We start from the raw sequence: 23,301 nt of genomic DNA on the forward strand, positions 1-23,301 counted from the left end.
GGTGAAGCATCTCTGAATTAGCTGTGATGTATGTCCCTGAGCTTCAGAAATAAATCTGCATCGACTGTAGAGATTATTCTAGAGGTGGGTTTTGTTCTCAACAAAGTAATCCCTGAGTTTCCTGCTAATAAAACAATGTTTACAGATAACCAACTAGATAGAGGACCAAGAAGAAGGAAAAGGAGGGATATTTACAATCGTTAGTTTTTGTAGATGGATCAAGAGGGGAAGGGAGCCAGGCATGGTGAGGCACACTGTAATCCCAGGAACTTGGGAGGCTGAGGCAGGAGGATTGCGAGTTTAAAGCCAGCCTCAGCAACTCAGTGAGGCCCTAAGCAACTCCATGAGACCTTGTCTCTAAATAAAATGCAAAATAGGCCTGGGGATGTGGCTCAGTGGTCAAGTGCCCCTGAGTTCAATCCCCAGCATTAAAAAAAAAGAGTGGAAAGGGTCAATAAATGTGATGAAGAATTAACGTACAGAGTTAATATCTCTAATTACAAAAAGTACCTATAAATTGTTGAAAGATAAACCTTTGTGTTACGCAGCTGTTCATCAAAATAGCAACTTAAAGGTGGAAGGGTCTATTCTGGCTCCAGGTTTCAGAGGTCTCAGTCCCTGGCTATTTGGAGGAGAGCTGCTCAGCTCTTGGCAGCTGGGAAGCAGGGGAGGAAGTGGCTGGGGACGAGATACTGTCCTCAAGGCACACCTCCAAGGGCCTACAACCAGATCCACGCCCTGCAGTGTCTGCCACCTCCCATCATGCCATCAAGTTGTCAACCCACCCGTGAGGTCCAAGCCCTGGGATCCAGTCACTTCCCAAAGCCCCGCCTCTGAACACTGCTGCACTGGGGACCAAGCCCGCAACACATGTGCCTCTGGGGGACCCGCCAGATCCAGACCATAATGTTACCCCAATAGAAAGAACTCGAGTGTTTCATATAATCAGAAAATTCACAAGCAAATAAATGCATATGTACAACTAGCAAATGAACACAGGATCAGCCTTACTAGGTATTCAAGGCTTGCATAGGAAAACAAAGAGATGTTATTTTTCATCTAAAAATAAACAAAACATGATAATATCCTGTGCTGCCAGGAGTGTGGGGAAAGGATCATTCTCTTGATGTGCTGATGGGAGTACAAATCAGTACAACTTTTATGAAGGACATTTTAAAATTCAGAACAAAAGCCTGTCTTTAAAGTGGGCCTGCTAATCCCAGCCTTTTCACTTATAAGAATCTATCTTTTAAAGAATGCACAAGTATATGCAAAGATTCAGCTGTGACATTTACTGCAGCCTTTTAGAGCATTGAAAACTGTAAACTACTTATGGATCCAAAAGTAGAGATTGCACAATTTATCAGTACAGCCCCACTGTGGAATACAATATAGGCATAAAAATGGTTCTGTCGAAAGGAAAGCCAAACAATGGTTCTCTCTAGCTAGGCATAAAATGGAGTTGGTTTTCACCAGGACAGAATAGTACTTATCCCTCATCTGTATTTCCCAATTTTCCTGTTTTGCTTTGTTTTTTTTTTTCCCATTTTCTTGGTTCTTTTTTAAAAAGTGTGGAGGGACCCTCTGAAATATCAGGGATTGTGCTCGCAGTTTGGGACCCAGGATAACTGATACAACCCACCCATTCCTTGTGGGCTGTGGACCCACAAGGGGGACAGCCTTGCCTGCTCCCAGCCTCAGTTTCCCATCTCAGAATCTTAGATGATGGCACCTGCTCCCCCTCTCTCACAGAGAATGGAAAGTCGGCTCGTTCTCCACTATTTAAATAACAAGTATTCCCAATGCAGCTGGGCGGTTCTGGCTGAGGGTCTTTCACGAGGTTGCACTTACAGCCATGCTGGGGCTGCGATCGTCTGAAACCTAAACTCAGGGGCACATGGGCTTCCCCATTGCCCTGTGGCTGTTGGCAGGAGACCTCAACTGACACCCAACTCCTCACCACTGGGCCTCCCCACAGGCCACATGTCCTCATTTCTGGCAGCTGGGGTCCAAGTGCTGACCGCGGGTAGAGCAGAGACCAGGCTCACTCATAGCCCACACCATGCCTTACTGGTAACAGCCCAGTCCTGGCACCCCATGGGCAGGATGGCTCAGGGGTGTCCATAGCAGGAGGGGGGATCCCAGGGTCAAAATGCCAGCAAGGAAAGGCAGGCAGTGTGGGGAGGGGCTGTGTGTCCACCTACAACATTCTAATTGCACCTGACTCTTGGAAACCCTGGAGAGTGTGATGAGGACCACCAGGATAGTGAACAGGGACAAAAGGACCCTATTCCACTCGTTCACTGAGTACAGGTTGGGGAAGACTTGCACCAAATTATAGTGATTATCCCCAGGGATGGTAGTACGATTTAATAATTTAGAGTTGTGTATTGTGTGTGTGTGTGTGTGTGAGTTTCAAATTATCTTCTTTGAGCATGCATATCCCCCCCGCCCCCGTACCCACGATTGAATCTGACTCTCAAAAGAACTCACAGTGATGTACTGGCCCAGCCTTGGAAGCGAGAAAAAACCATGCTGGTGCCGTGAGAATCAGGGAAAATCCTGGTCTAGGCTGGAGAGGCCTGAGAAGAGGTGGAGAGGTAACCAATTAAATCAAGGCAACAAACCAAGCCCTCCAAGTCGTGAGGCAGGGACCTACCACCCTAGGAACCTGTCCCTACCACATGGCCAGGGGCTGAAGGTGAGATAGCTAGGGCCAGGTGTGTGTGTTTGGCAGTTGGGGTGGATGGAGGATCCTGCAACCAGGACAGCTCACACCCCTAGGAAAGGCAGTGGCTTGAAGGGAGGTAAACAGCGCCGGGGAGCTCCTGTGGCTGCAGAAACCCAAGCTGGGGAGTGGGGTGGGGCCGCAGCATCTCCCCCATTCTCTCACAGCTGCTGTGAAAGGGAGCTGTATGGAAAGCCCTGGTTGGTGGAGCCTCAGACTTTATCAGGATTCATGGCATCCTCTTAGAGATAAGAAATAAAACCTCTTATAGGAAAAATAAGAATGACCGCCTCTGTCACACACCACTGCGGGTGCCCAGTCAGAAGAGGGACTGCAGCTTCTGAGAGCTGGCAATAGAAACCTGACTGACTTTTTCCTGTGGCCCCAGAAGCAGGAGAGAGGGGGCGATAAGAAAGAGGGAGTGACGAGACAGCAGGACGGGGCACAGGCGCCCGTGGCCCAAGTCACCGGGAAGCAGATTACCGTTTCAACATACAGAAGAATTTTCTGAGTGAGTTGGGCACAGTTGTGAGCTTCATTTAACTGGGAGCGTTCAAGCAGTGGCTGGCTGCTGTGAGGGCCACAGGAACCCCAGCCTCCGGAGGGCTGGTCTGCAAAACTCCCTCCTGCTCCAGAATTCAGGATGTGGCTGAGAGCAGTGCGGCCACTGCCCTCTGCTGGTGGCATGTCGGTAGCACAGCTTCCCTCTTGGCGCAGTGCCGTCTGGCCAGGCAGGGCTTCCCTGAAAGATGGCAAACCTTGGGGTCTGCGGTCTAAGAGCTTCCCACTGGAGGACTGGGGAAAGGCTGTGGGGTGTCCCCTGCACAGATGTGGCCAGGACCTTAGTGTGGCCCTGGCATAGCCATCTCCCACTTATTCACTAGGTGACCTTGAGGCAGCACCTGCCCTGCTGGGGCCTTGTGCTGATGGTGGGGTACTGAAGGGTGAGGGGTTCTGATCCAAGGGGATCCTCCTGGAACACAGCATCAGGAAAGTTTCCATCATTTAGAACGAGTTGACAGTAACCAATAACATCTCCCACTAGGCTCTCCTCAGCAGCATTTGTGTGTTAAAAGCAGCAAAATGAAACACCAAAGGAATGAATCTCTAATGGTGGGATTTCAGGTGACAGTCAATTATAGACTCAGGGATCCTTTCATAAGGCAGCAAGACCTCGAGGTCAGGGAAGAAGGAGGAAAAATCTTCCCTCTCCCTTTTTGAAGCCAGCCAGAGAACAGGCTGGAAGTACAGTATTGTTCTCAGCTCCGTGAGCCACACTTTAATTGGGAAATAGAGCAGAAGGTAATCTGAAGAAGACAGCCATGATGGTGGAAATACTTCTAGTCTAGCATGCATTGGGGTGTTTGGGTCCCCTCTCAGCAGAGCCTCTGGCTCTGCTGTCAATCATTGGTGAGGATTTCCCTTTCTCAGTCAGGTCAGCCTCCTGGGGCCCCCAGACTGCCCTTCCTCCAGCTCACCTCCCCAGAGAAAGGAAGGGCCAGTGCACCATCTCCACACAGAGCAGGGGCCTCCAGGGGCCTGGAGAGAGCTGGGGACTTGGGCAGGTGGCAGGTGGTGTCATAGGTTTTGCTGTTAGTTCTGGCATTTCCCTGCTGTGTGAACTTGAGCAAGCCCATTAGCCCATCTGAGCCTAATCCCTGAAATTAGGGAAATTACACCTCCCCCAGAAGAATGGGAAGACTTGAATAAGATGATTATAAACATGCTTGTGAGCCATAAAACCAAGGTCATTGGTAGAATAATGTGCCTACCCTGGCCCTGTGAGACTCCTCAGCTCACGAATGCATACTGGATGTAAATGTTAGCTGTTACTGCATCTCCAGGAAGAGAGAACTTATTCATTCATCTGATTTTCACTGAACACCTACTATGTGTCAGGCACTAAGGACCCAGCAGTAAACAAAAACCCAATAATCACAGCCTTTGTCAGGCCCACAATGCTAATGTGAGAGGCAGATAATAAAGTAAGTAGATCGCAGGGCACAACAGAAGGCAAAGAATGCTAGGAAGAGAAATTAATTAGGGAAGAGGATGAGGGCAGTTAGAACTTTAAACAGGGTGGAGGGGATCTGATTGGTTGTCTTTGCTTTAGATGTTCACCCTGGTCCAATCAGCTCTGAGGCTATGAGAGAGGGAGGGGTGGGGCGGCTCAAGATCTGACGAAGCTTGAATTGGATGCACATCCTGATCTGGTTAGCATGGGTGGGGGAGTGTGTGTGAGTATATGTGTGTGTGTGTGTGTGAGTGTGAGTGTGTGTGAGAGTGCGCGTGCGTGTGTGTGTGTGTGAGTGTGTGTGCGCACATGCGTGTTGGGGTGGCCTCTGCTTGTGGTGCCAACAGCTGCTAGCCTGGGCATCTGGCAGGGCCTAGTTTGGGGGCCATTTGTGAACTGAAACGCCAGGGAACTGTGAATTCAAGCAGGACCTCTTCCTCTTCCTCCTCTCCTCTTCTTCCTCCTCTATCAGGCTCACCGTGGCCTTGGACTTCCTAGGCCCAACTAGCTGAAGGTCATTTCCCTCAGCTGTCTGTCAGGACTGGGGGGCTAGGGGGTGGGGGTCTCCTTTGTTAGCAAGGATAACCATATGGAGAAGCCCACCCGGGGCTGGACTCCTCCTCAGTGCCCCTGTTCCTGTGACATGGGGCTGCTGTTCCTAGCAAGCCTCAGAGGCCAACTTGAGTCCAGGTCCCTGAGACGTCCAGTGTGTGCTCAGACCCTCCCTGCCACCTCTGCTGCCGCAGTGCACGGGCACCACCTAAGGATGTGCTGAACACGCTTCTCCCCCAGGCCCTGAGTCAGAGGCTTAGAGGAGGCAGGGATCTGTTTTGAACAGAGCCTCCAGGATGGCAGCCCTGCAGACTCCCTCCGGCTCCCAGGCCATCTGCTGGCACCCCACCTCTGCTCTCACACAGCCGGGCTTCAGGGTCCTCACTCCCAACAGAACCCCTCCCAATCTGTACCTCGAGGCTGTGCTGCCGCCCCTCCCCACAGAGCCCAGCGAGGAGAACACAGGTCAGAAGATGACAAACCACAGAGGTCACCGGGCACAAAGCCCCACTGTACAGATGGCACCAGTGAGGCTCAGAGGGGGCACTGGCTCAAGGCCAGGTGACAGTGGATGGGGCTGAGGAGCAAAGTCCCCACTGCCTCAGGAAACGTCTCTTCAGGCCAGGGAGGTCCTCTGGGGGAGATGCCAGGCTCCACCCCAGGGCTGTCTGGCTTTGCTTGCTGAGGCAGTGCTAACTTGAAATCAATCTTCAAAGTCTCCCCTGGGCAGAAAGGAGATAGCAGTGCTTGCTGTAGGCACCGGTGGCCCTGTTGGGGGATTGATCACCCTGGGCCAGCCTCTGCCCCTCTGCTGATGAGGAGCTCTGCTGGGTCTGAGGGGCCCCTCTCCCGCAGTCCAGCCCAGTTTTCTGTGAATCCTGCCATGGCTGGGCAACCAGGTCCCCTCCAGTGGCATATCCAGAGAGAATTCAGATCCCCTTGGCCCTACAGGCCCCAGGTTGTCTGCAGCTGTGGGAGAAGAGCGACTGGGTGGGGCTGTGCATTTCCTGTTCTTACCAAACAGTCAGCCTCTGAAAACCCTGCCTCGGGGCCAGTGCAGTCCAGCCTCAGTCCAGGAGGCAGCTCTGCCTTCTCCGCCCACTGTGAGTGCTCCCTTTACAGGGCCTTCCCACCCACTCTGGGAAGACCTTGGGCCAGGGGCTGCCCAGGGAGCCATTGGCAGGACTTTCTAGGGCTCCGCAGTGCGGAGGGGGTGCTCTGGAGGACGAAGAATCCCTCAATTTCTGCACCAGTGGGAGCCCCCGGGAGATAGCTGCAGGGCCATTGGACAATAACGAAGAAAGACAGCAGCTGGCTGTCCTTGGAACTGGCAGGTGGAGCAGCCAGGGCCCAACTCAGAGGAGCTGCCCACACGATGTCCCCGAGGGCCTCCCAGACACACAGGCACTGTGTGCCCAGCCCCCAGCCTTCGTGACTGCATCCCTGTGCTCAAACAGGGCAGGCAGGCCACACGTCCCATTTATCGTTTGACAATTAGAGTAGAAAATGTAGCCACAGGTCACTGGAAAGATAATAGATCTGGCTAGAGGCCAGGTGGCAGCCGTACCAGGGGCTGGGTTCACCTCCCTGCCCCCTCCTGCCGCCCAGCTCTGCTTGACAACAGGACAGTGCCTGTGCTGGCCGCGTGCTGGGCTGGGGAGGAGAGTGAGGGCCTCCTGAAAACGGCCCTGCCCCTCGGTCGTGCATTCATCCCAGAAGTACTGACCCAGTCCGTTATGAGCCTGGCCCTGCACTCAGGGTTGGGCATTCAGTAGTGGCCAAACAGACACAGTGTCGCAGAGCTGATGTTTAAGGGAAGCGTCCCACCTGACTGGTCTCTTGGTGGCCAAGCCAGGGGCTGGTGGGAGGGCGGGTCCCTAACTGTGCTGAGTGAGCATGGATGAGCACGTGGGTATGGCTCAGTCAGAAGCCGGGCGTCTGGGTGCTGGAACCCTGCTGGTGCCGATCTGGCACTTTCTGGGTCCATGTTCCAGTGGCCGAGCTAGGTCTGAAATCCTAAATCGGGCTGGATACATGCCCCAGCCTTGGAGCGTCACTGCCAGTGAGGGAGACAGCCCACGAGACAGCAGGCAGGCGCAGAGCGGGCTGAGAGCTGGGACAGTGCAGGGGCAGCTAACCTGCATTTCCGGGACGGTGACACAGTAATGGCTAATGCTCGTTGAGTGCTTATTCCGTGCCAGGCCCTGTGCCCAGTGACCTTATATTTGTTGGCACATGAGGAAACTGAAGCCCGTAGAGGAGGGAGCTGGCACAGTTACTCATCAGCATGAGCAAAGCCAGAACTAGACTGGGAGTTCTAGAAGCACAGGGCGTTCCTTCTCCTACCCCCCCCCCCACCCTGAAGCGCAAGTCAGTCTCAGCAGCTTCAGCAGAGAGATGGGTGGGAGGGCGGCCCAGTCGTGGGCTGTTCACCTGCAGTGTGAAGGAGATTGTCAAGGCCATCACCTCCATGGTGGCCAGCCCCTTCTCTGGCCTCTTAGATGTCCCTGAATGTTGTAATCACAGCTCCCATGGCTTCTGCAGGAGCAGCGATGGCCCAGGGCTGAGTCTCCATGGTGTGGGCCCAGGGCCTCTGGGAGTCCACACACCCCGTGGATGGGCGTGTTCCTGGTGATGTCCCAAAGAGGCAAGACAGAGCGGTGGTCCAGCTTGAAGGGTACACATGGTGCCCTGGGACCCTCTCCCACAGTCGCCCAAACAACACCTGTGCTTCTGGCAGATGTGGGAATCATCTGATCCTGAAGATAGACTGACATTGTGTCTGGGGCCAGAGGGCAAAAGAAGCATGTCTTAGCCCTCTCAGGTTTCATCTGTGTCCCCTACTCCGCTGGAAGCCTTCCATGACTATCTCATTTAAGATGAAAGTGCTGATAAATCTCTCGGGGAAAGCAACCAACACCAGTGAAATAAAGCAAACAAGACAAGACTGTGCTAAATGAAGAATTAGAGCGGCAGCACAGTTAAGTCCTGAGAATCACAGAAGGCTGCACACCAGGTGAATCGTACCCTCCACGTTGTACAGTGCACAGTTCATACAACTGTATAGAGGATCCTGATTAGGTTCACAGTTTGTGGTGTGGTTAATGCAACAAAATTCTACTGAGACATTACCATGTGTCAAGCACAATTCCAGATGCGGGGGTTACAGCAGAGGACAAGACAAAGTACTATCCATTGTATATTGCTTATATTCCAGTTGGGAAGAAAGACATGAGACTTGGCTTTGCTACGGTGTTAATTAATCTCACTAAGCTTCAGTCTCCCCATCTATAAAATGGACACAACAATGTGTGCTTCGGGATTATTGTGAAGAATGACTAAAGCAACACTTGGTTTCAAGTCTGACACATGGAAGGCTCCTCAATAAGACACAGCAAGCTACAGGGAGAAAGGCTGGTAAATGTTGAGGGAGAAGAGGGATCAGGAGACATGGAGGAGCCAGAGGTGGCCCAGCATAAGCAGGAGCTGCAGTGGCCTTGAAGGACAGCTAAGTTTGCAGAAGCCTGCAGGAGCAGGATAGGTGACATGGCGGTGGTGGTAGGGTGAGATCATTTTGGTCCAGTGAAGACCCTAATTTGGGGACCATATTTTTCCAAACAGAGTTTTGAGGCCCACGATCTGGCAAAGGTCTGTGTTTCTTCCACATTTGAGAAACGGTCCGAGCAAAATCTTGGGACTTGTGGAAATTTCAATATTTTATTAGGCCCTGAAACATAACATTGAAAACTGTCTCTTTAAGTGTGACCCCCATAGGGTGGCGCAAACCGAATGGCAAGGTTAGGGGGCTGTGGGGTGGAAATGAGGTGTGTGGTCCCTCAAAGGCCAGGCGAATCATCTGGGTTGGCTGAGGCAGAGAAGAGCGAGCTCCCTCAGGAGTCCTGACTGCTAATGACAGAAATCACCCCTGAGCCCTCTCTGTAGGATAGGATTTGGTGCATTCACAGATTTAAGGGGCCAAGGCGGGGAGTGGTGGGGAACCAGCCTGAGTGAGCACCGGCACTGGGCTGCCCAGGGGTGGGAGAGTCTGATTGGCCCAACCCAGTCATGTGCCCAACTCAGGCTGCAAAGGACTCTGGGTAGGAGGAGCCCCACTGCGGCTCCTGTGTGGAAGGCCCGGTGTCCCACCAGTCCTGGATACTGTGAAGAGTCCTCCAAATCCAGAAGGAGGCTTGGATGCCCAACCTGTTAAAAAAATCCTACAGTGGTTACACCTACCATGGAAGATTCTGGAGAAGCTGCAGAATGGAATTAGTAATTATAGAAGGTCAGCCTCACACACTAGGGTTTAAGGGGAGACTGGCTCCATGGAGACCAATTAGAAGGCAGCTGGAGCCCCTCCCGGGGCTGTGGGCCTGGAGGAAGGGGCAGATGTAAGGGCATTTGTGGGGATTATGTTCTCAGAGGCCTCTAGGGATCCTCTCTGAATACAGAGAGGTACGGGGCATCTCAGAGGCTTAGCAAGGGGCTCAGATGTTAACAGCTGTCAGAGCCCTAGGGATCACATGGCGCCAGGCTGACAGTCAGACTTCATCTCTTTTGCTCACTCTGATCGACTGGCCGGGAGTCCCCGGGTTGCAAGACTCAGGCAGAGCTCAGTGAGCGATTATCAATGCCTGCTAGAGACACAGAAGCCCCCTGGGGCAACCAGTATACCAGGTGTGTGTTACCTCTTTCCCTCAATGCTGTCTCCACTTTTCAAACTGAGACCCGGAGAGGCAGACTTGTCCAGGGAGGTACAGCCAGTGAGCATCTCTTTCCACTGAACATGGATTGCTGCTGCTCTGCAAATCCCAGGTGGGCCAGCAAAGATAATCCTAAATGAGTTTCCTCCCATCCTGCGGGAGTTGTGTGTAGAGTTGGGGTGTCTCAGGAAGGGCTTCAGACAGAGGAACCGTCTTCTCCTTCTCCTTCCCTGGGCCAGAGGAGTAATGGAAGAAGAAATTTTTATACTTTTGGCAACCTGGAACGGTCTGAGGGATCCTGTCTTGGGATGGCCCCTGTACAGCAGACGGCCAGGCTTCTGGGCTGGAAACAGAGACTTGGGGACTGGCTCCTGACCTTGACAAGGTTTCACCTGCACAGGATCCTCCATGTCCACATCCCTCCAGGCAATTCCCACGTGGGGAGGCTTGCCCTGGGCTGCACTGAGGAGCCTGAGGAGGAAGGCAGCTTGTGTCCAAGAAATGAGAAGACCCTAAGTTCACTCCCTAGCGGTCCAGACCACAAGTTCCCAGTATGCCCTGCCTGCTTGGAGTTCGCTTGTGATGACAGACTGCAGATGATGCCAGCACTTTTTTCGTGTGATTTTTCTGCCTGAGCCAGAAATGTCCTTTCCTGTTTGTTGTAAAACAAACAACTCAAGGGCTTTCACCCCCACAATTGGCATAGAGGCTGTGAGTTCTTTACAGTCACTTCTTAAACACTTTTCAGAGTTTTGTGCACCCTCCTGCTCCACCGTGGGCCTCTGGGACGTAATGGCAGGGCTGGGACGTCAGGAGACTTGCTTTCCTCTGTGGTCCCCCTGCACTATCACACCAAAGGCCTGGAGTGCAGTTCAGTGTCTCAAGACATGGCCTCACACCCCTTTTTGTAGAACTTGTTTCATCTCCCAGGGATGCAGAGTGGCTTTAAGGCCCCAGGCAGGACCTGGTCACCATGCCACAACCTGTGTTATCACATGACCTTGGACAAGGTAGCTGCTGGCTCTCAGTCTCAGGGTTTCTTATCTGTAAAATGTAAAATAGGGAAGAGGTGTTTAACCTCACCGCCCCACCTGTCCTGATGGAGCAGGGCTGATAAGGGCCTCCCTCTGGTCAGGTCAATGGAAAAAGATGTGGAGCAATGGAAACATTGTCCTCAAGCCCTGCCAGGGGTGGTGGAGAGAGAATGGGTTCTGGAGCTGAGGTCTTGGAGAGCTTCCTGGCCTTGTGATTCCAAACAAAACCTCATCTTCTCTGAGCCTGTTTCCACTGTATAAATGGGACCAAAGAAGATGTCTGCAAAAGCTGCCTGGGGTTTATTGGAGAACCGTACTACTGATCTGTGGCTCCTGAAGAAAGCGCAGGAGAGATTTGGCTAAATGGGTGGATGAGGGAGCCATCATCCATGGCAAGGGACACAAAGGCTTTGCCCGGGGAAGCCTTGCCCAGCACGCCTCCCTCCCTCAAGGACATGTTCCCTGTGCTGACTCCTGCCCTCCCTGCCGTCTCTAGGCTCACCACGCATCGCAGTCCTTGCTGGGCAGCAATTGCCCGGCACACTTCTGGGTCCAGTGCGTTCCAGAATGGCTCCCCATTGCCCGTGGGGTCAAGTTCCGATTCCTACATTTGGCCTGCAGCTTCCTCAGCAGTCTGCTCTGGGCCTTCCGCTGTGGTCTTGTCCATCTCTACCTATTCAAGATCTGGGCCTTCGTAGGTGTGGGTACTTCAGCACCCCAGGCACCCGCTGTGCCTCCCCTGTTCCCTGTCTATAGGCCTCCTCCTCCTCTGCAAAGGCCCTCCTGACCTCCCTGTCCCCATGCCTGCCCCTCTGTCCTCGCACAGCCCTCAGCATTGCCTCCATCAGAACCCAGCCCCACCCCCGGGCCGGCATGTCTCACTCTTCGTCTTTCTTACCCAGTTGGCTGTGAGCAGCCAGGAGGGAGCCGTAGCTTTCCCTACACCCATAAAGAACCCTCCTGTAGATTTGTCAGGTTCGGGCAGTTTGGAGACTTCTTATCATCTCTGTTTTAGCAGGGCCAGTAATTAGGACACTGCAGAGGCAAGCTTGAACTCTGAGGTCTGCAGGGTGGCCAGAGTCCCCAGTCCCAGAGACCTAGGTAGCCCCTTCCAACACATGCGAACTCCCTCGCAATCACTCAGCATCTTCCATTTCTAGGCTCAGAAGCCTCTTCTCCCTTCTGGCGTCTGTGAACAGACACTGCCCAGGACCAAGGACTAAGGTGGCCCCTACACCTCTCCTCCTGGATGTGGAAGAGGGCGTTTCTCCAGGAACCACAGCAGGGCACACCTGGGGTGGGCAGCCAGCACTGGATGACAGACACCTTAGTGGTGACTCAAGTGGTTCGAGATGCTTCCCATGGTGACACCCAGAGCTCCCTCAGGTTTTCACTGCTGGTGCTGCAACCAGGGACCAGTTTCCTCATTTGTAAATCTCCTTCCTAGGTAATACTAAGAAAAGTTACATATTTGGAGTGTCGAGGGCTGTATTAATCTAAATTGGGGCACAGCTTCCTTTGGGCCCAGTGCATGACATACAGGGGGCCTGACCTGTGCTAAGAGCTTTAGAGAGATGGATGGCAATACCCGTTGTATGACTCTGTTTTTCAATGTGAACTTCCAGCTATGGAGAGAGCTGAGAAGTCTGCAGGCAGCCTGAGGGGATGGTCTGAGATGCAGGGGCAGCACTCAGGGGGGATGTGATGACAGACGGGTGGCCCATCTTTAGACATCTCCCACTGGGGCCTGGGGTCCCACCATTCGACCCTCCATCTCCTGGGCTCTGCATTCTCCTCTGCCCTGAGTTCTACTTCAAACGCCATCACTTCATATGACTTTTACCTTCCTGTTTGCTTTATCTGTGGTTTCTAAAATAAGACCAATGTTATGCTGTTATGCGTGATAATGTGTGATTATGCTTGTTAGCTGCTCACCCTCCCCGTCGGGTAAGACTGATTTGCTGCTGGTCCTGTCCCCACATGTAGATCTCCCTGAACTGGAGACCTAGCCCTTGGCAGAATATGGAGTCTCTAGGAGAGTGCTTTTTTAAACACTGCTAGCCGCTGGAATTACTTGGGGAATCTTTAAAACCTGCTGGTGTCTAACTCCTGCCTCTCAAAATGGTGATCTAATTGATATGGGATGCAACCTGGGTACTGGGGTTTTCAAACTTCCCACTAAACTCTGGAAAGGTTTGGGAACCCTAAGGTTAGCGCAGAGAGACCAGGAGAGAGAGGAGTGAAGGAGGGAGGGTCTCCAAGATGAATTTAAGGGACTTTACAACTGAGTTGCCACCAGCCCCTGTGGAGAACCACACTGGAAATGTTGAGGTTCTACTTCTGATTTCTGACTCTTCCCCTGAGTTACCTGCTGTCTCACTCGATCCTGAAACAGGCACCAGCATAGCAGGGAGACTTACAGGTCAAGTTGAGGTGGCAGCTGTTCAATTCCCACCGGCATCACCTCCTACAAGACTCTTCCCAGAGCTCAGTTTTCTCATCCAAAAAATGGGTTGATACAGGAGGGCTATAAAGACTTAATAAAACTTTATAGAGTTGTTAACAAAGAGTAAATAAAATAATATCTATGAATTGCTCAGCGCAGGCTTGGCACCTGGTAAGCACTCAGGTCTTTGATCATTGACAGTGAACTTGAGGCAGACCCTGCATTCTGTCCTGGTATGCTCAAAGCAAGGTGCTCTGTGTTGTTCAGGTGTCCTGCTCCATAGAGTAGAGAGGGCAGCTGCAGAGAATCAGGAAGGGCATAGGCCAGGGTCTAGAGACCTTGGAGGTTTGGAGTGACCAGGGGCGATGTTCAAGGTCACCTAGCTGGTGAGTGCCAGAACCACGCATGGAAACACTACCTCCTGCCCAGTGTTTTCTGCCATGCTAAGCTGATTCTGCAGGTAAGAAAACATTTTGCTTCTGTGTACAAAATTCAACTCTGCAGCCATGGGAGGTTCCAGGAAGCTGAAGCTGCAGTGCGGGTTGTTTTGGAAGCGTCTCATCGTTGGTCAGTTCACTGAGTTCAGATAAAGCCTGGGCAGGGGCCCAGAGCCCATGCTGCTCCCCGGGCAGTCTGCCGGGCGACCTGCTCCCAGGGCATCAGGGCATCACCGCACCGCCAGCCTTCCCGGGGGAGGCCTGGCCCGCACTGCCCGTGCACATCCATACACACTGTGAAACCCACTTGCAATTAATTATTTAGTTGTATTCAGTTTCAAGGAGCTTTTTCCCTCCAGACCATGCAGGGGGCAACAAGGGAGTAGAGAAACCTGTACAAACCAGTACACCTATGCTCCATCGAAACTCATAGGACAGGGACCCTGGGAAACAGCCGTCTGCATCTCATTTCTTTGAGACCTGTTTGCCTGAAACCAATCAAGGTGATTGGGTTTCTTTTTTAGAATAAAATGTTAAATATTGATGCTGGGGCTGTGTCTCAATGGTAGAGAGCTTGCCTAACATTTCAAGGCCCTGAATTTCGTCCCTAGCATCAATGGGGAAATAAAAGGTTAAATGTTCATTATAAAAGAATTGGAAGCCACCAATAATTTTCAACTAGCCAAGGTTACCACTATTAACATTTTGATGTATTTTCTTGCAGATGGTGTATTTTTAATAATATGTATCTCATATATAGGAATCATATATGTAATATATATGCATATACACATATACATGTGTGTGTGTATATATATGATTTGTTTCTGTTTTACTAAATGTTAGATGTTGAGACTTTAGCAATTCCCATGCCACTAAACGTGCTTTGAACGTGGTTTTAAGTGACCTCTTAGTATTCTGCTATATTGGCATGCTGCAATTCCTTCAGGTGGTGCCTTTAGTTAGGCATTTATTGCATTGCTCCCTGTTACACAGCAGTGAGTGTCTTAGTGTGCTTCTCTGTTGATTGCCCTGGGGTAAATTCCCCAAGCAGCCATGACCTTGTGAAAGTTTTGGAGAGAGCTTGTCAGGCAGACCTCTGGAAAAGTGGCGGCAGCTACCAGCCAACATTTGACACGGAAGGAGGACTGGCCTTGTGTTTCTAGCCCTCCAGGCTCCCGCCCACATCAGCAGTGTGAAGGGCTCCCTGAGATCCCTGAGGCCAAGGAACAGGCCTCCCCACCCCGCCCACATAGCTAAGTCCTTGCCCAGCCCTGCGGAGCCAGAGTAGCTGCGGCTGGAGATCAGAGGGCAGGTTAGGCCCTGACCCAGGCGGACCTGCCCCTGGGGTGGTTCATGAGCTGACCGTCTGGACAGCCCTTCTAATGTTCTGTCACAGTGGAAAACAAGACTGCACTCAGAAGCTCCTGAGCCTCTTTCTCAGCTGTAAAATGGGATTGTCATGAGGATGACATTTGATCATATAAATCAAAATAAATTTGTGTATTGAGGATAGTGATTCCTGTAGTAGTGAGTGTGAGGAGGCAGGGTCGGATAGTGAGCAAGAGCCAGACTGGGGGTGGCCTTTCTTCACAGCCCCTGTACAGAGTAGGAATCATACAACAGAGAGATTTGTGGAGTCCAGGGAGAGCACTGTCCACGTTTTTTGAATAATTAAGAATGAGCTTCCTTTGGAACATCTGGCCCAGATGTTTTATTTGATTGCTTTTTAATTTTTACGTCAATCAAAGTTTCAAACATGCAGCATTCAGGACATCTGCTGGCATTCCAAGGCCTGTGGTTCTGCAGGTGATGTGCTAGAGTTGGCTTGTACTGGCTTGTGAGAGCCTACTGTTAAATTTTTAGGACTTTTGAGAGCCAGTTGTTAAAGACCACCTTTATTAAAAATTCAATTGCATTAAATTAAATAGAGTAAAAACAGAGGTACTAAGTATTAAAAATTCATCACTTCCTAATTGTTTTGATACAGTCTGTGTCCTTGCAGTTATTTATGTCAATGATGTCTGTAGAGTGGAAATATTATATAATGGTGTGCTTACTGCTAAGAGTCTCTTCTAACTCTGTATTTCCTGACATCAGTTCTTTAGCCTGAGATTAGTGAGGGTGGGGATATTTACGCTACTGAAAATGGTGACCCCTACAAATTCAGGTCTTTCCCCTGGAAACGGAGTTGTTAAACATTTCTGTCACCCCTGCCTGGAGCCTCATCTCCTGTTCACTGTGCTGAACCCACAATCCCTATTTCTTAAAGATAGTGGCTTTCATTTGCCTTAACTATTCCTTTTTTATTACTCCTCTATTTCTTTCTTTTTCTTGGTACTGGGGATTGAACTCAGGGGCACTTAACCACTGAGCCACATCTCCAAACATTTTTATATTTTATTTAGAAATGAGAGACAGGGTCTTGCTGAGTTGCTTAGGGCTTTCCTAAATTGCTGAGGCTGGGTTTGAACTCCTGATCCTCCTGCCTCAGGCTCCAGAGCCACTAGGATTATAGGCATGCGCTACCACGCCCAGCTCCCCTATTTCTTGATTAGGTGCCTTTACCTTTACCCCTGTGTGTAGATTTTTTTTTTTTTTAACTTAAGCATTGCTTATTGACTTCCTATTATGGGAAATGAGACCTGGTCTTCTCCTGCTCGGCCACCCTCCACCGGCCACCCTCTACCGTACACAGGCTCACCCTCCTGCTGCTGTGTTCCCAGCACAGTAGAGCACAACTCTTGTTTAAATAAATATTCAGGATTTACATTATTTCAATTATGTAAATATTGTACATGAATCATTATGCTCTATGATTACATTAGCTTTTGTAGACAACATTTTCCCCCTGAAGTTAATAATTACATTTTTAAATTTGCTTCGTTTCTTTATGAAAAAAAAAAAAATGGTTTTCTAACTTTTCTTTTCTTTTCAGCAGTAGAACTCATCTTCCAAACAAAATGTATTACCTGCTGTAATAATAGGAAATTCAGAGCCGCCAGGTGGAAAGGGGGTCCTTCCCTTCAGGCTGCCAGTTATAGCCAAGCAGACAGTGCTGCAGAACTCTCAGGGATGCTGCTCCCCTGAGAAAGAATGTGGTTCCCGCGTGAGAGTCCCCTGCACCGCCTCATTAGGGAATACGTCCACTGTGTAAAGTAGCACGGTGCCAGGCTCATGCTCTGCTTTAGATGCTCTCCTCCCCCCCCCCCCAGCGTGGGGTTCTGGCCTCTCTGCTTCTGCTTCTGCATTGGTCCCAGTAATGTTGCTGAGTCTGCCTCTCCAGTGCATCACCCGCAGGCTGCTGGCTTGACGCTCCTGTTAGCTGATGGCCACCTATCGACTGAGTCGGTGCCCCTCAGATTTGCCTGGGCTGGGCTGGGTGCCAAAAGCTTATTGCAGACAGTTTAGCTCGGAGAGCACTCAAAGGCATAAGGAATGGCTTTGCGAAAGTAAGTAAGCTCTGGAAGGAGATGACGCAATATCTGTCTGGCCGTGGCAAGTCAGAGCTGGAGGAGGGGAGCTGGCCGATATGAGCAGTGGAGTTTGAAAAGCTCACTTTGGGAAATCACACCTGTGTGGGAGACCCAACTTTGCTTTCAGCTGGTGGATCTTGGGAAAGTTACTGAACCTCTCTGGGCCTTAACTTTCCTTGTGCCTAATTCACAGGTTTGTTGTGAGAGTTAAAGAAAATGCACTACTCTAATAAATCCCAGCGTCACATGTGGCTCTGTCTCTGCTTCAAGTCACATTTAAAAAGTCTTGGTCTGCCAGGTGTGGTAGCACATGCCTATAATACCAGCAGCTTGAAAGGCTGAGGCAGGAAGATTGGGAGTTCAAAGCCAGCCTCAACAATTTAGCTAGGCCCTAAGCAACTCAGCAAGACCCTATCTCTAATCTCTAAATAAAATATAAAAAAGGGCTGGAGATGTGACTCAGTGGTTAAGTGCCCTTGGGTTCAATCCCCAGTACAAAAAAAAAAAAAAAAAAAAGTCATTGTCTAACAGCCCAACAAGTATTTGGAAAAATATTCCAATCCTAACTGTATGCATCCCTTATGGAATATGGAAAAGGATCTCATCATAATGGAGGGTAAAATTCCCCTACATCTTTCTTCCATTCTTGAATTTTCCCAAAACATACAGTATAATAATGTCCTCCTGGCCCAATTCAGGAGGTTTCTCCTCTCTCTCATATCACTCCAGACATGGTTTATTTTGTTTTGTTTTGTTTCTTTGCACTGGAATTTAACCCAGGGGCACTTTACCCCTGAGCCACATCCCCAGCCCTTTTTAGTTTTCATTTTGAGACAGGGTCTTGCTAAGTTGTTGAGGCTAGCCTGGAACTTGAGATCCTCCTGCCTCAGCCTCCCGAGTTACTGGGATTACAGGTGTGGGCCTCAATGCTCTGCTCCAGCCACTTTGGTCTACGGATCCTGCCACTGCTGTGTCCCAGAAGATCATACCTAGACCTGATAACACAGGCAGGAAGAGGGTGGTTCCGCAGGGCCCTCACTCTGAAACCACTCTTGCCTGAGCACGTAGGAGTAGCCAGACTATTGTCTTCCTCTTAGTTTTTCAGACAAGAAGACTACAGGAGGGTGAGGCCCTGACCCCCGACCCCTATTAGCAGTGGGGCAGTGAGAGGAGAAACTTTGTCTTCTCCCCTCTGAATCCTCCCAAGACATCATGTTGGGAAGACCTAGGGAATGGAGGCGGCCTCCGCCTCTTTCTCTGCCACCCTGGCAGTCTTTCTTGGGAGACCAGATCTTCCCATCCCTTGTTCCATCCTTCTGGGAACTCCTCCTGCCCCCCAGGATGTCTTTCAGTCACCTACTGGGCACCTACTGTGTGTGAGCCCTATAGGGAGCTGCAGATCCAGAGACAAAGACAGACAGACTGCAAACAAGATGCCCCTGTTATGTGTTATGTTGCAGGGAGGCACTGAGAGAGCATGGCAGGAAGCTTGTTACCCACTGAGGAGTCAGGGGGACTTCCTGGAGGAGGTGTCATCTCACCTGCACAAGAAAGACCACTACCATGTACTGAACATTTGCTATGGTGATTAGCACTGCACCAAGCTCTTTGCTAAGCACATTAGTTTATTTCATCTGCATGGCAATGCGAAGAAGTAGGTTGCTGCCAGCCCTCATTTTAGAAATGAAATTCTAAATGGAGAGAAACTCATTGGCTTTCCCAAGGATGCACATTTAAAATGTATCAGAACTGAGATTCAACACAGGCCTGTTTACTCCAAAGACTGTGCCTTCAGCCACAGGGCACTGTGCACAGGTGCTCAGGGTGCATACTGCACAGGGGGCCCATTGACAGTGAAGACGGAATAACTTATACCAATGAGTGTATGGATAGACCAGAGATTGAGCCTCTCTGCCGGGTCCCGGAGCAGCCAGAAGGAGCCTCCTCCTGATCCCAACCTGAGCGTGTCAGCTTCCCTGGTGCCGCGGGAACAGTAGGTGTCCGGGTGTGTGAGTGAGTGAGGAGCCAGGGCTGCTGGACTTGGTGGTCCCAGGGGGTCATGATCTGATCTTCAGGTGCTTTCACTTGAGGAAGGGGTGACTTGCACAGGGGTGTCCTATCCTGCTCTGTAGCCTCCACCACCATTGAGAGCGTCTGTCAGGGAGGACACAGCCTCAGGGTGATGCCCAGCAAGGACCAAAGAGACAGAATGTGGGTGGTGGGTCCTCAAAGACCTTCCAGTCTCATCAAACCCACCACTAAAGTTGCCCTGAGAAGAGCAGCAGGAGAATCCCACAAGGGAGGGTCCCAAACCACCTGGAGATGGGGCCATTGGGATTCCAAAGAAAGAGGCAGTAAGTGCCAGGCGACCTTCTTCATGCCTGGGAGTGTCAAAAGCCCTGGTGCAGGTTCAAGCTGCTGGGAGAACCTGCGGCTGTCAAAGAGCTTTGATTCAGGGTCAGGAAGGAAGTAGGGAGCCCTGGGGGGCTCCCTCATTTGAGAAACCCAGAAAAAAGGCTTTCCTCTCAGGGCCACCCTGGGGCCACCCAACTAACCCCTTTCCTTGGTCTTTCTCCTCTGCAGACAGGAAGGATTGAGCCCAACTACCCCAAGGTGTGCGGCCACCAGGGCAACGTGCTGGACATCAAGTGGAACCCGTTCATCGACAACATCATCGCCTCCTGCTCTGAGGACACTTCGGTGAGCGGGAGGGTGCTCCCCAGGAGGGTGCTCCCAGGAGGGCCCCTGAAGCCCCTCCTTGCTCTCCTGCCTTCTCAGGAACCACAGTGTGGGGAGGAAGTCAAAAAGGCTGAGGGAGTGAGTCCAGGGCACTTGGGACTGATCTCGTGGCTTTAGTGTGATGGATTTTGGAGGTGTTGATTTTGTAGGTGAGAATTAGAACAACAAAAAAAATTAGATGTGGGCTTCAGCCCTGGGCTGAGCGCTAGGAAGCCGGGGATGGAAATGCTGAGTGTCCAGGAGAAGAGCTCTGGTCTCTGGGCCTGGCATGGCATGTGCCCTGGTTAGTGCTCTGGGAACCTTGGTGTCTAGGCAAGGACACTGGGTGGGGACTATTGTGACTTATCCTAGGACCCACCCTGGTGAGACCCACTCCATGTGTCCCCCAACTCATAGGAAGAGAGAAGAAATAAGAGAAAGAAATTAGGAAGAGAGCAGGGTAGAGCCCAGGGGAGGGTGGGTCAGAGGTGGAGATGGGAGGAAAGGGAGGAGGAGATCATTGGGGAGGCAAGGAACCAGAGAGAGTGACAGTCACAATTGCCTGTGTCTACCCTTGGCTCAGACTCTGTTGCCTCTCACAGGTAGGGTAGAGTCAGAGAGGCTGGTGTGGCCTCCAGGTTCCTGGAGAGGGGATTCTGCTGTCCCCACGCTGCCTCTGAGCAGCATCCTCAAGAGGCAAGCAGGGGGGGATTCCATAGCCCCAGTGGAGCCGGGGCTCCCAATGAAGGAGCAGCCTCCCAGCCAGGCCACAAGCATCTACCTGGTGCTCATTGGCAGGACGGGGACCACATCCCCAGGATACTGGAACTGGAAGGAACTTTGGAGCTTTTGTCTTTCTATCTTTGACTGTGAGCTCCTGAAGGTAGAGACCAGCCTAGGGCCCTGGACCTAATAAATGCTTATTGTGTATTCGATGGATGGGTGGATGGATGGATGCATGATGCATGGATGCATGGATGGATGGATGGTTGGATGGATGACTTCACTCACTGATGGATAAAGAGATGATTGAATGGATGGATGATGGATAGATAAATGAATGCATAAAAGGAAGGATAATGGGTAATGGAGAGATGGATGAATGGAAAGATAAAAGAATAAATGAATGGATATGGTTTAAATAATTAATCATCCAAATAAAGAAAGAGAGTTTCATGCCAGTCATGGTGGCACATGCCTATAATCTCAGCAGTTTGGGAGGCTGAGACAGTTCAAAGTTCAAAGCGAGTTCAAAGCCAGCCTCAGCAAAAGCAAGGCTCTAAGCAGCTCAGTGAGACCCTGTCTCTAAATAAAATACAAAATAGGGCTGGGGATGTGGCTCAGTGGTAGAGCACCCTGCTATCCCCCCCTTCAATCCCCAGAACCAGAGGGAAAAAAGAGGGAGGGAGGGAGGGAGGGAGGGAGGGAGGGAGAGAGAGAGAGAGAGAGAGAGAGAGAGAGAGAGAGAGAGAGATTGATTCACAGTAAAGAGTCTCCATCTGTCCATAAAGTGGGGCTGTGGTCAGCTGACATAGCTGGACATGGGAGAATGGTGGGAAGGGGGCTGGGTGAGTGGGCTTGACCAGCTCCTGATGTCAAAGCCTAAGTCAGCTGGAGAAGATCCCTGAAAGCAGCAGCAGTGAGGGCAAGGTCTCTGTGGATGGACAGAAGAAGGAGGTTTGAAGATTGTCAGGTTTTATTACTGTCTTTAGCAGCCTCAGAACCATGGGGGTTATGGGACATCAACCAGAGGCCAGACCAGAGAAAGACAGAGCTACCGAAGGGCAGGCATGAGGTGATAGAGCCCAGGAAAGGTGATGAAGCCAGGGGGACACTGGTTGCTTCCTGGCTAGGAAGGAGGCAGAAAACCTGGTTGGGGCTGGAGTGCTCAGTGGTCAGTGCAAGAAAGAGCAAGGCTCAGCTGGAGAGGGCAGGCAAAGGCACTGCCCCCCCTTCTCCCCTGGATACGGGAAGCTGCAGTGCCTAGATGGAGTGCAGTGACTGCACTGGGGTATTGAGTGACTGTCACCAGCCAGCAGGGAGCAGACTTTCCTAAACCTCTGGGCTCCCCACCCACTGTTGGCTGAGCACTTGACAAATGAGACAGTCTCTGCCACCCTCAAACTGAGGGTCTGAGGGCAGATCGAGCACCCAGCTAGGGAGTGGAGGAGCCTGTATTCCCCTGGGCCGCCACCTCCAGCTGTGTTCTTCCTGCTCCACCGAGTTCCTTTGCCACAGGATTCAGCAGAGCATGCTTGCTGGGAGCTCAGTGAGTCTCCCCAAGGGATCCAGCTGCGTAAGAGAAGAGCAGTGACCACCTTGGTGCAGGAGAGGGGCAGATTCAGCCTCAGCTCTTAGAATTGCTCCTCCCCTGGCTCTTCCCAGGTTACCTCTCCCCCTCCTCCTCCTCTCCCTCCTCCTCCTCCCCCCCTCCTTCTTTTTGATACTGGAAATTGAAACCAAGGGCACTTAACCCACTTAACCATTGAGATACATCCCTAGCCCTTTTTATTTTTTATTTTGAGATAGGGCCTCATTGAATTGCTAAGGCTGGCTTTGAACTTATGATTCTCCTGCCTCAGCCTCCTAGTCTATGGGATTACAGTCATGCATCACCTTGCCCACAGGTTACCACTTCTTTTGCTTGAATCAGGACAACATGGACCTGCCTGGTTCTAGCTCAGCACCTACCTCCCATGCAGAGATCCCAGCTAATGAACAGAATACCCAGGGTGTGTGTTCAAACATGCATGAGGCTCCGCCCTGGCCATAGGAGCCACAACACTTCTTCAGTTTTGCACACACCTATAGATCACACTGTACCCGACACCCTCCTGGTTACTGGGGTCCAAAGAGAGCTTAACTGTGGAATCTGATGGACTTGGGCTTAGATCTCAGTTTTACCACTTACCAGCTGGGTGGCCTAGGTAGGGCATGTGATTTAACCTCTCTGGGCCTTGGTTTTGCTCATCTCTGAAACTGTAATCATAATAGCCACCCTCACCTTGAGCACATGGGAAAAGGGTACAAGGGTGTCTGCACCCAGCACTCTGCCTAGCACCTCATAAATTTCTGCTAATCTCAGGTTGCTTCAGAGACACTGGGGAGCCCTCTGCTGCCATTCACCCCGCTCACCGAAATGCAATACAAAAGGAGGGCACTGTGTCCCTGGGGCCAAACACACTGGCAAGGT

The 23,301-nt window shown here is 51.2% G+C and overlaps 1 protein-coding gene across 3 annotated transcripts in view; it reads left to right on the forward strand.

Annotated features, from left to right (window-relative positions):
- Coro2b (coronin 2B) overlaps positions 1-23,301 on the forward strand; it is a 136,459-nt gene that overhangs the window by 86,282 nt on the left and 26,876 nt on the right. For all 3 annotated transcript variants that reach the window (XM_071608425.1, XM_071608424.1, XM_027926044.3), the window contains exon 3: positions 19,974-20,090. In XM_071608425.1, the coding sequence (XP_071464526.1) occupies positions 19,974-20,090 (117 nt within the window). The remainder of the gene's footprint in view (positions 1-19,973; positions 20,091-23,301) is intronic.

Source organism: Marmota flaviventris, chromosome 2 (assembly GCF_047511675.1).
Source record: "Marmota flaviventris isolate mMarFla1 chromosome 2, mMarFla1.hap1, whole genome shotgun sequence".
Classification (NCBI taxonomy): Eukaryota; Metazoa; Chordata; class Mammalia; order Rodentia; family Sciuridae; genus Marmota; species Marmota flaviventris.